This window comes from Telmatherina bonti (assembly GCF_933228915.1).
Source record: "Telmatherina bonti genome assembly, chromosome: 21".
Lineage (NCBI taxonomy): Eukaryota > Metazoa > Chordata > Actinopteri > Atheriniformes > Telmatherinidae > Telmatherina > Telmatherina bonti.
The window spans coordinates 5,162,465-5,174,673 of record NC_136630.1 but is presented as its reverse complement, the minus strand read 5'-3'; the positions used below and the strand labels follow the sequence as shown (position 1 = coordinate 5,174,673).

Genomic DNA, 12,209 nt, shown 5'->3' with positions numbered 1-12,209 from the left:
GTTTATATGATGGAAGGATTTGATACGATCTTAACACTACGCAGCGTCAGTATGATCAATGGACTCGGCTTTTTCTTTCATCAGGAACTAGTTTGAACCTTTTGACCCGCAGACGGTCAGTGATCCTGAAGTCTTCCAGACTTATTTCATCGTATTCGCCTCAGTCTCTCTGTTTGGTCGCGTCTCCTCCACGTGGTCGAGCAGTAAGAACAAGCGCTGCTGAGAGCATACGTCTTTATTTCTGGTGGAGAAGCCACTGATTGGATGATTTTAATGCAGGTACTGATACTAAAACTAAAGTTTATAAATCTGCAGCTTCGAAACCGTAAAGTTGCATCATAAAAATATGACGATTTAAATGAGAAATTGTTCCAACATTCCTGCTTCAGTTTCACACCTCTGTTGGAGATGCTTTCTTCAGTATTATTATTTATTTATTTTTATTATTATTATTATTATATAGAATGAATTAACTATTATTAGAATCAATTATTTACTATTTATTATTTAGAATGTGTTATTTAATATTATTTGGAATTATTTACTATTTAGAATTAATTACTATTTATCATTCAGAATTAATTATTTGTTATTTAGAATTAGTTATTTACTATTTATTTTTTTATTCTTGTTGTTGGTATCGGTCTTAAAATGAGGTTAAACGCCACGCTGGTTCTTGGTCTGTGAACTTGGCTGTGAGAGTCGTGCTTGGACTGGTTGGACTGGTTTGTCTCCAGATCCCCCCCCTGCAGCAAGGTTTTACTCTGGAGGACTGGGCTTTTTAGTCATTTCAGAAGGAAGTGGTTGTGAGTTTGTGCAGGAACAGGTTTTGGTGGGAAAGGTTCTGCGTTATGCCGCTAAACAAAGGAAAGGTCCCGTCCCCCCAAAAGCCTGTTTGTGCCGCATGGTGCTGACTGAACTACGCTGCTGGTAGTCGGCGTTAAACCGACTACAGGTGTGATGACGCTGCACTTGTCAGTCTGGGAGGAAAAGTAACAGTCTCTCTTACTTCCACAGGGCTCGGTGGAGCTGGGCGGGGCTGCCCCCGGCGCCGTGCTTCCAGGTGGGACAGAAGTAAAGACGGAACCAGTAAACACTCAGGTAGGTTTGTTGGTGCAACTCGTCGTGTTCTGCAGCATGTTGGTCCTTTTCAGGATGTTTCAGTTGTTAAAGGAAAACTCTGCCTGTGGTCGCACGGCGAGGTCGTAAGGGAAGCTTGCAGAACCATCGGGGTGGGGGGGCGGGGGGCATGACGTATTTAAAGAACAAATTACAAAACAATAATGTCAGAAATGTTGCATGTCGTGTGACAAACACTCAGGAAAATATTACTGGATTATATTCTTAATATTAATTTGGAAATTTAAATGATTTGGAATAATTTCTAGATAAATAGAAGAATATTTGGCTGTAAAACTGGTTGGTTTAGTTTTTATCCTGCGTTTGGTTTGAGTTGTGGACGTTACGTCGGCGGTCTCCTGCTGTCTGTGACTCAGCGAGACAGTCGGCTTGTTTGTTCCTGCAAACAGAAGGAAACGATAAGAAAATGAGCGTCAACAGGAAATGACTTCTATCTGTCCCTCAGGTCTGGATGCACTTAACACAGCATCCCTACTTTCATGTCAGTTTGGCTGAACCAGTTTAAAAACGGAATAATCCGCCGTCCCAGTAAGACCTGCTGGCTGGGAATGAGTGAAAATGTGGAACTAATGAGCTGATCGATGAAAAGTGAGGCTGAAAAATCACAAAGACGAGTCTGTTGATGTGAAGAAGGGCTTCCGGAGAGTCCAGCCCCTCGAGCAGGACCAGGAGGATTCGGTTTCTGTTAGAGGCTTCCTTAAATATCACAACCTGAGAGCCGGGGGGGGTCAGCCTGCTCGGGAGGGGTCACTGACTTCTGTCTTATCTATGGATGCAGGGTGTTGGTTCAGAGCGGCTGGAGCACGCCGGCGCCGCCCACACGGAGCAGGGCGCTTGGAAGGGTCAGAACGGCCAGCCTGTCAACGGCGTCCTCAGCAGGTATGTTGGCTCATGATCACCTCCCGTCCAGCAGCCGGCGTCCTGAGACGCTGGAGAGGAGGCGGACAGATGCATGCTGGGATTTATAATCATAAGACGCTGCATTGATTAGGCGATCGACTGCTTTTCTTCCCGGCTGAGCAGCGGTGACTGATGAGCTACTTCCCGGCTCGGCGCTGACTGGAACTGCGGTGGAAACTGTCCGCTCGCAGAAATGACACGTTTTCCCCCTCAGATCGTAACTCTGGCGTTAGCGTCCCTGTCGCTGCTGGCTTCACGTGTCGCCGTTGTTTCTTGTGACAGGATGGCAGACGGCGCCGACACCAAACACCAGCAGCCGTTGGCTTACGACAGCACATGCGTGGCCGCACGTACGCGACCTCTCGTCAGCTGCCGGCGACGGCGGCTCATTCAGCCCAACGCGGTGCCCAACCTCAACGGCAAGGTGAGTCTCTTGGTCTGGAAGTTCAGTAGTTTTCCTTTTAAAAAGTGGAAGTTGTGTAAAAAGTTTCCTTGTATGTTTGCACATTCCTGCTGCCGTTAGCTCCGACTTCCTAACCTCACGGCTCGGCAAACATGATGACTGGTGTGGAAAAAAAGTGTCCGTTGTGCTTCAGACTCAAACGGGCTGACTGAATGCGTCTCCATGGCAACGGAGTTTAAAACATCGTGTATGTAGTCGTTCAGCCTGATACGAGTGTGAAGGACCGAGCTGGAAAACCCAGAGAAGCACAAGGAATTTTTTTTTATTTTATTTTATTTTTTTAGAAAAATATAATTTCTACATTTATGTAACAAAAATATCAAAATAAGTCCTTCATGCAATAACTTTGGGCCCATAAAGGAGGTCAAAGAAATAAACTTCAACATAGGCATTAACATAAGGAACTCAAACACTAACTTGACCTACCCAACAGACACACAAGGGACGCATATATACACTGGCTGATCAGGCCATTTTGTCACACGGGGGGGGGGGCAGTACAATACTCTAAACCAACTATAACATAAACTTAACTTATCAATAAAGTGTTACATGTAACCTGTTAAGACAATAAACTAAACAATCTGAGATTCCTAAATAATGCAAAACACAACTGATAAACAATCAATAGAAGAAAGAAAACCCCTCCTACAAAGATGGTACGGCTCAATTAGGCCTCAGCCTGATTTAAGGAGCTCCAGAGCAGCCGGGACTCTTTTCTTTGGCAGGTTTGGGAACTCCACCCAGGAACTGGCAACTCAAAAGGAAAGTATATTAACTGGAAGCAAATTAACAAGGTGACAAAACAAGTGAACTAAATGTTAGTCACCCCCCCCGTCAACCCAGCTAATAAAAATATGAAAAATGATAAAGTGGATCTTTAAAGTGTTTACATAACTGAGGGGGAAAAAAAAGTTACCAGACCTTTACTGTGCGGCAGCTCAGGCTGCCTTCACAACACGTCTGAAGCTTTATTCAGGTTGAATTATTATTATCAATGTGGCCTGACATGATTTGCTTGTTGCCCCCCCCACAGACCCCCAGAAGCAGCTGTTCGCAGTGTAACTGCAGGGTGAACCCCGGCTGTGTCATGTGCGGTGGCTGGCCCACCCCCAGAGAGGAGCCTCAGTACGAGCAGCCCGCCTTGGAGCGCCTGTCAAGGCTGGATCTTGGCGTCCATCCCATCCTCTCCTTCCCCGACGGTCAGCGCTGCTCTGAGCGGGTTTACACTGGGAGGGGGGCAAACAGAGAGGGGCTGAAGAGGGGCTCAGCAGGAAATCCTGACGTTTCTTTTCAAGCAATTCTTTTATTTTTATTTAAAAGACGTCCTGCCAGCGTGCGGCCGGCCGTATGTTTCTGGTCGGAGTTTTAAGTCTTCTTTCCCTCCCCAGACGTTTGCATCGGCCTGCGTCTGCAGCAGGTGATGAAGAGCCAGTGGCAGATGAAGGCGCTGGAGAGGAGCAAACCACTGAAGAAGCTTTCCCTCAAACACAAGCTGTCCTCATCCAAAGAGAAGCACAAGTTCACCAACTCGCTCATGGCAGTCAGTAAGTCACACATTAAATATTCTGAGGATGTTGTCGGAGGGAAGATGCTTCCTGAGAAACGCAGCAGTGACGACGCTGCTGATACCCTGAAGGGATTCGCCGGTCGATTAGCCAACCGAGGAGCAGCTTTCCGTTAATCATTGAAGCTTGTTCCCTCCTCCACCAGAAGAAAGAACTTATTCTTGCTTCTCGAGGCTTCAAGAACAAGAAAAAACTTCGTTTGTCAGGTCCATCCATCCTCCAGGAGAAGCAGGTCTGTAGCAGGGAGGGGTCACTGCGGGGGGCGATGTCTGCTTTATGTGCCATGAACCCGGTTGTTACCTCCACCAGGTTATGTTTTTCCCTCCATCTTTGTGTCAAGATAACTCCAAAGGTTACGGACAGATTTTTATAAACATTTGTTGTTGGAAATGTAAAAATGAAGAACTGATTAAATTCTGGTGGTGATCCAGATCACCGTTTGGATCCAGGAATGTTTTAAAAGGATTCTTTAACATCGTGCTTGGCGGAGGTTTCCGCTCTCCGAGTTTCTAGTTTCATATTTAACGAGCAACTTCGTCCAGGGCGGGTCGTGCACGTGGCGGGGCGGGTCGTGCACGCGGCTGGGTCCGAGTGTTTTAATGTAAAAATGTTGGTACTTTCTCACCACCTCGATCAGCTGTTTTATCAAAACAATCCGTTTTACCTGCAACAGTAAAAACGCGAAGCAGCAACTCTGCTTCCTGCTTTCTCCGTGTTAACCACGCCCACCTCACATGTCCGACCAATCACACGATACTTCTCGGAGCCCCGCAAGAAAAATGTTCTGCAGCCCGATGTGTCGAGAACTGTCTTCAAACGCATCCGCAAGAACAAAATGACGTCATTTTCTTCTCGGAGCCTCGAGAACAAATAAAAGTTCTGGCTTCTCGTGGAGGATGGAATGAGCTTTAGAAAGATTAACGTCTAGTTTCTCATCTTCAGACGTCGCGTCATCGCTTGTAAACTGTCTGTGTGCGATACTTTGTGATTCTTGCTGTAAGATCCACGGCTGTAAGACCTTCCGTCTGGTTCTGGTGTTGCAGGACTGAGTCATTTCAGGAACCGGTCTGAGAAGCCGCGGATGATGGACAGCGGCGTGGGCAGCAGCGGCAGCGTACTGAGCGCAGCCCGGCTGGAGGGCCAGGCCGGGTGCAAGACTGAGCGGCTGCACAACCTCCCCACCTCCTTAGGGCCCTACGACAGGAACTACAGCCGCAAGAGGATAAGGGAGCACTCTCTGGACAGGACGGACAGTAAGCTCTCCTCTCCTTCTGAATAACCAGAACGTTCTTCGTCCTCCCTCCCCGTCAAACTCTGCGTCTTCGTCTCAGTCTGTTTGTCTTCTCCAGCCTCCCCGAAGCTCTTCATGGACTCGAGCAGCCCGTGCACGACCGTGGCCAACATGCACTCGTCCCTTCACAGCCCTTTAACCCGCCAGCTGTCCACGTCTTCTGACAACTCCACGCCGCTGGGTCCCGGCAGCCAGAGCGTCTCAAGCACACCGGTAAGGAGTCGTCACGCCACACACGTTTACCTGCAGGAACCCCACACCGCCCTGCTGTTTGTCATGTTTATTACACGGGATGTAGACAGAAATATCTTTCTAACGGAACGGCTGCTCTTCTGACACCACACCAGCTAGCGAGCGCTTCATGGAGGGTTGGTGGTCTGGGCTGGTTCTGCAGTTGCACCACCTGGACCTTTCAGCCACCGTATGAACCATGAAGTCCAGTGGGAAGTAGGGCTGCAACGATTACTCGGGTAACTCGAGTACAAAAATTGGTCGAGGCAAATTATCTGCCTCGATGCGTCGTTTAATTAATATCACGTGATGATATATTTTAATTTATGCATCATCGCGGCATCCTCAGACCACTGCGCTGTTCGGAGGGACAACATCACTGTTTCAGTAAACATATAAAACATCTAAATATGTATAAAATATATAAAAACAGAACCTGTCGCCTACGGCGTGTCTGTACAGTATGACTGTTTCACCCGGACTGATGACGGACATTTCCACCAGCAGCGGCGAGCGGTTTGCTTTCTGTCTGAAGATTCTCGTTGCTTTGAATGGCAGAGAATGAAGAAGAGGGGAGAAAAAGACTGAAAAAGTCGCAGTGTGGGACCATTTCACACTGAAAAGGACAGAAAACATAGTGCAGTGTGTGTGCTGTATAGCAGGCGTTGATGTTGCTGCACCTGAAACGGAAACACAACACGTCGTTCTCCTCGGGTTCACGTCGTTCTCCTCGGGTTCACGTCGTTCTCCTCGGGTTCACGTCGTTCTCCTCGGGTATACGTCGTTCTCCTCGGGTTCACGTCGTTCTCCTCGGGTTCACGTCGTTCTCCTCGGGTTCACGTCGTTCTCCTCGGGTTCACGTCGTTCTCCTCGGGTTCACGTCGTTCTCCTCGGGTTCACGTCGTTCTCCTCGGGTATACGTCGTTCTCCTCGGGTTCACGTCGTTCTCCTCGGGTATACGTCGTTCTCCTCGGGTATACGTCGTTCTCCTCGGGTATACGTCGTTCTCCTCGGGTATACGTCGTTCTCCTCGGGTATACGTCGTTCTCCTCGGGTATACGTCGTTCTCCTCGGGTTCACGTCGTTCTCCTCGGGTTCACGTCGTTCTCCTCGGGTTCACGTCGTTCTCCTCGGGTTCACGTCGTTCTCCTCGGGTTCACGTCGTTCTCTTCGGGTTCACGTCGTTCTCTTCGGGTTCACGTCGTTCTCCTCGGGTTCACGTCGTTCTCTTCGGGTTCAAGAGTTCTCCTCGGGTTAACGTCGTTCTCCTCGGGTTAACGTCGTTCTCCTCGGGTTCACGTCGTTCTCTTCGGGTTCACGTCGTTCTCTTCGGGTTCACGTCGTTCTCTTCGGGTTCACGTCGTTCTCTTCGGGTTCACGTCGTTCTCCTCGGGTTCACGTCGTTCTCCTCGGGTTCACGTCGTTCTCTTCGGGTTCACGTCGTTCTCTTCGGGTTCACGTCGTTCTCTTCGGGTTCACGTCGTTCTCTTCGGGTTTACGTAGTTCTCGGGTTCAGCGTCTTCGTTCAGTTATGGTAAATATTGATGCAGAAAGTTGTTTATCTGCTGTCAGAGAGCGTCGCTGCATTGGCCTCCGTCTTCTCTACATTTTCTCTGCGTCTTTCTACGTCTTCTCTGTGTCTTCTCTGCGTCTTCTGTCTTCTGCGTTTTCTCTGTCTTCTGCGTCTTCTCTACGTTCTCTCTGCGTCTTCTCTACGTATTCTCTGCTTCTCTGCGTCTTCTGTCTTCTGCGTTTTCTCTACGTTCTCTCTGCATCTTCTCTACGTTCTCTCTGCATCTTCTCTACGTTCTCTCTGCATCTTCTCTGCATCTTCTCTGCATCTTTGCGTCTTCTCTGCGTCTTCTCTACGTTTTCTCTGCTTCTTCTCTACGTATTCTCTGCTTCTCTACGTTTTCTCTGCGTCTTCTCTACGTATTCTCTGCTTCTTCTCTACGTATTCTCTGCTTCTTCTCTACGTTTTCTCTGCTTCTTCTCTTATGTTTTCTCTGCGTCTTCTCTACGTTTTCTCTGCTTCTTCTCTACGTTTTCTCTGCGTCTTCTCTACGTATTCTTTGCTTCTCTGCGTTTTCTGTCTTCTGTCTTCTCTACGTTCTCTCTGCATCTTCTCTACGTTCTCTGCATCTTCTCTACGTTCTCTCTGCATCTTCTCTACGTTCTCTGCATCTTCTCTACGTTCTCTCTGCATCTTCTCTACGTTCTCTGCATCTTCTCTACGTTCTCTGCATCTTCTCTACGTTCTCTCTGCATCTTCTCTGCATCTTTGCGTCTTCTCTGCGTCTTCTCTGCGTCTTCTCTACGTCCTCTCTACGTTTTCTCTGCGTTTTCTGTCTTCTGTCTTCTCTACGTTCTCTCTGCATCTTCTCTACGTTCTCTCTGCATCTTCTCTGCATCTTTGCGTCTTCTCTGCGTCTTCTCTACGTCTTCTCTGCTTCTCTGCGTCTTCTCTACGTATTCTCTGCTTCTCTGCGTCTTCTCTGCATTTTCTGTCTTCTGCGTCTTCTCTGCGTCTTCTCTGCATCTTTGCGTCTTCTCTACGTCCTCTCTACGTCTTCTCTGCATCTTCTCTACGTCTTCTCTGCATCTTTGCGTCTTCTCTACGTCCTCTCTACGTTCTCTCTGCATCTTCTCTACGTTCTCTCTGCATCTTCTCTGCATCTTTGCGTCTTCTCTGCGTCTTCTCTACGTATTCTCTGCTTCTTCTCTACGTTTTCTCTGCTTCTTCTCTACGTATTCTCTTCTTCTTCTCTACGTTTTCTCTGCGTCTTCTCTACGTATTCTCTGCTTCTTCTCTACGTTTTCTCTGCGTCTTCTCTACGTATTCTCTGCTTCTTTACGTTTTCTCTGCGTCTTCTCTACGTATTCTCTGCTTCTTCTCTTGTGTTTTCTCTGCGTCTTCTCTACGTATTCTCTTCTTCTTCTCTACGTTTTCTCTGCGTCTTCTCTACGTATTCTCTGCTTCTTCTCTACGTTTTCTCTGCGTCTTCTCTACGTATTCTCTGCTTCTTTACGTTTTCTCTGCGTCTTCTCTACGTATTCTCTGCTTCTTCTCTTATGTTTTCTCTGCGTCTTCTCTACGTATTCTTTGCTTTACGTTTTCTCTGCGTCTTCTCTACGTATTCTCTGCTTCTTCTCTACGTTTTCTCTGCGTCTTCTCTACGTATTCTTTGCTTCTCTGCGTTTTCTGTCTTCTGTCTTCTCTACGTTCTCTCTGCATCTTTGCGTCTTCTCTGCGTCTTCTCTACGTCCTCTCTACGTTTTCTCTGCGTTTTCTGTCTTCTGTCTTCTCTACGTTCTCTCTGCGTCTTCTCTACGTCCTCTCTACGTTTTCTCTGCGTCTTCTCTACGTATTCTCATCTTCTTCTCTACGTTTTCTCTGCGTCTTCTCTACGTATTCTCTGCTTCTTCTCTACGTTTTCTCTGCTTCTTCTCTACGTTTTCTCTGCGTCTTCTCTACGTATTCTTTGCTTCTCTGCGTTTTCTGTCTTCTGTCTTCTCTACGTTCTCTCTGCATCTTCTCTACGTTCTCTGCATCTTCTCTACGTTCTCTGCATCTTCTCTACGTTCTCTCTGCATCTTCTCTGCATCTTTGCGTCTTCTCTGCGTCTTCTCTACGTCCTCTCTACGTTCTCTCTGCATCTTCTCTACGTCTTCTCTGCTTCTCTGCGTCTTCTCTACGTCTTCTCTGCTTCTCTGCGTCTTCTCTGCATTTTCTCTGTCTTCTGCGTCTTCTCTGCGTCTTCTCTGCGTCTTCTCTACGTCTTCTCTGCATCTTTGCGTCTTCTCTACGTCCTCTCTACGTCTTCTCTGCATCTTCTCTACGTCTTCTCTGCATCTTTGCGTCTTCTCTACGTCCTCTCTACGTATTCTCTGCGTCCTCTCTACGTATTCTCTACGTATTCTCTGCGTCTTCTCTACGTATTCTCTGCTTCTCTGCGTCTTCTCTGCATTTTTTCTGTCTTCTGCGTCTTCTCTGCGTCCTCTCTGCGTCTTCTCTGCATCTTCTCTACGTCTTATCTGCATCTTTGCGTCTTCTCTGCGTCTTCTCTGCATCTTTGCGTCTTCTCTACGTCCTCTCTACGTTTTCTCTGCGTCTTCTCTACGTCTTCTCTGCATCTTTGCGTCTTCTCTACGTCCTCTCTACGTTTTCTCTGCGTCTTCTCTACGTATTCTCTGCTTCTCTGCGTCTTCTCTACGTATTCTCTGCTTCTCTGCGTCTTCTCTACGTCTTCTCTGCATCTTTGCGTCTTCTCTGCGTCCTCTCTGCGTCTTCTCTACGTCCTCTCTACGTTTTCTCTGCGTCTTCTCTGCATCTTTGCGTCTTCTCTGCGTCCTCTCTGCGTCTTCTCTACGTCCTCTCTACGTTTTCTCTGCGTCTTCTCTGCATCTTTGCGTCTTCTCTGCGTCCTCTCTGCGTCTTCTCTACGTCCTCTCTACGTTTTCTCTGCGTCTTCTCTGCGTCTTCTCTGCGTCTTTGCGTCTTCTCTGCGTCCTCTCTGCGTCCTCTCTGCGTCTTCTCTGCTTCTCTGCGTCTTCTCTGCGTCTTCTCTACGTATTCTCTGCTTCTCTGCGTCTTCTCTGCATCTTTGCGTCTTCTCTGCGTCTTCTCTGCATCTTCGCGTCTTCTCTGCATCTTCGCGTCTTCTCTGCGTCTTCTCTGCCTCAAAGCCAAACTGGTGATGGTTTGCCACCTGGTTTCAGCTCCACATCAAATGAGCTGAGAATCAGAAACTGGAACCGAAACCATGTCACTGTTTTCTGCTTGTTGTGGTTCGATGAGCAGGAAGCACACACTCCCTGCTCCGACATCTGCCCAGCTGTTCGCCGGCGTTTAGCGGCGTCTTTATTTTCTACATGGATCTCCTCGTCCAGACTGTTCGCTTCGTATCGACAGACAAACATCATGAACTGTGATCTCCCACACCTGCAAAGGAAACTTCCCGCTCTGTTCGTCTTCACGCCCGTTTATTTCCGTCTGCTTTCCTCCTCCAGCAGCAGCCAATCAAGAGGCGGCGAGGAGAAAGCTCCTTCGACATCAACAACATCGTGATTCCCATGTCTGTGGCCGCCACCACCAGAGTGGAGAAGCTGCAGTACAAAGAGATCCTCACTCCCAGGTAGGCGAGCACCGGGGTCCGAGTCCGCCGGGCGTTTGTTGTCTCCCTGCTCCAACACAGCTGCTTCCAACCGGTTCATTTATTTGGGTCAGGTGTGTTGGAGCCCGGAGACACCAGAAACCTGCAGGAAACCCTGGAGGTCTGGAGTTTGACCTGAGCTCTAAATAACTGTTTGTACTTCCTCCGCTAGCTGGCGATCGGTGGACATCTTCTCTCAGCCAATCACCGGGGAGGAGAACGAGCGGGAGGTGAGGTCATCTCCCGTTATTCACGTCAAACTTTCAGGCCTCGAAAACCGGCAGAAAAACCTAAAAAATGACCTCGAAGTTGCTTCTTTTTCAAGGGAGATGATGAGAAATGAGGAAAGCCCGACGCTTTCAGCGAAGTTTGTAACTTTTACACAAACTGAGTGACGTTTCACCGGGTTTGAAAGGAACTGACCTGCAGAAGTCGCCGCATTTCTGGGGTTAAATGGAGATAAAGTCACAGAAAAGGATTTAATTGGTTGTTTTCTGATACAACAAACCATACAACAAATCTGTTTATCTGCAGATTTTAATGCCGTCCGGCTGGTCCTTCGGGTCCAGCTGGTCTTTCAGGCCCTTCAGGTCCGTTTAAATTGAACCTGAGATAAACTGGACTCATCATCCCTCATTCTAATGTAAGGCTGCGAACATTCTTCGACGATGTCCAAAATGGACAGATTTATTGATTTATGTCTCGACTGACGGAGCACTGATCCTGTAAGATGGTTTTATAGTTCAGGACTGTTTATAAACCCGCCTTTCAGCAGAAAGTTGATTAAAAGACATTTTTATCGAATAACCATCTTTCTTCTGTTTATCATTAAAGCAACTTTATGCTAAATAAAAAAACAAAAATATTAGTCGACTAAATAAGTTGGTAACTAATCGACTAACTTAGTCAGTAACAAGTCAACTAAATTAGTCGGTAACTAGTTGACTAAATTAGTCGGTAATTAATCAACTAAATTAGTTGGTAACTAGTCGACTAAATTAGTTGGTAACTAGTTTACTAAATTAGTCTGTAATTAATCGACTAAATTAGTCGGTAATTCGTCGACTAAATTAGTCTGTAACTAATCGGCTAAATTAGTTGGTAATTAGTCGGTAACTAGTCGACAAATTTTGTTGGTAACCAGTCAACTAAATTAGTTGGTAACTAGTTGACTAAATTAGTCGGTAACTAGTTGACTAAATTAGTCGGTAACTAGTTTACTAAATTAGTCGGTAATTAGTCAACTAAATTAGTTGGTAACTAGTTGACTAAATTAGTCGGTAACTAGTTTACTAAATTAGTCGACTAAATTAGTTGGTAACTAGTTTACAAAATTAGTCGGTAACTAGTTTACTAAATTAGTCGGTAATTAGTCAACTAAATTAGGTGGTAACTAGTCGACTAAATTAGTCGGTAACTAGTTGACTAAATTAGTCGGTAACTAGTTGACTAATAAAGTAGTG

At 47.0% G+C, this 12,209-nt stretch overlaps 1 protein-coding gene across 5 annotated transcripts in view; it reads left to right on the top strand.

Annotated features, from left to right (window-relative positions):
* The window catches only part of LOC306771585 (KAT8 regulatory NSL complex subunit 1-like), a 42,756-nt gene that overhangs the window by 19,153 nt on the left and 11,394 nt on the right, over positions 1-12,209 (top strand). For 2 of the 5 annotated variants that reach the window (XM_079260802.1, XM_079260801.1), the window contains 9 exons: positions 1,018-1,101; positions 1,919-2,019; positions 2,323-2,464; positions 3,540-3,705; positions 3,895-4,050; positions 5,115-5,324; positions 5,403-5,575; positions 10,604-10,728; positions 10,919-10,976. In XM_079260802.1, coding sequence (XP_079116928.1) covers positions 1,018-1,101; positions 1,919-2,019; positions 2,323-2,464; positions 3,540-3,705; positions 3,895-4,050; positions 5,115-5,324; positions 5,403-5,575; positions 10,604-10,728; positions 10,919-10,976 — 1,215 coding nt within the window. The remainder of the gene's footprint in view (positions 1-1,017; positions 1,102-1,918; positions 2,020-2,322; positions 2,465-3,539; positions 3,706-3,894; positions 4,051-5,114; positions 5,325-5,402; positions 5,576-10,603; positions 10,729-10,918; positions 10,977-12,209) is intronic. The other 3 variants (XM_079260805.1, XM_079260804.1, XM_079260803.1) reach the window with 3 other exon arrangements.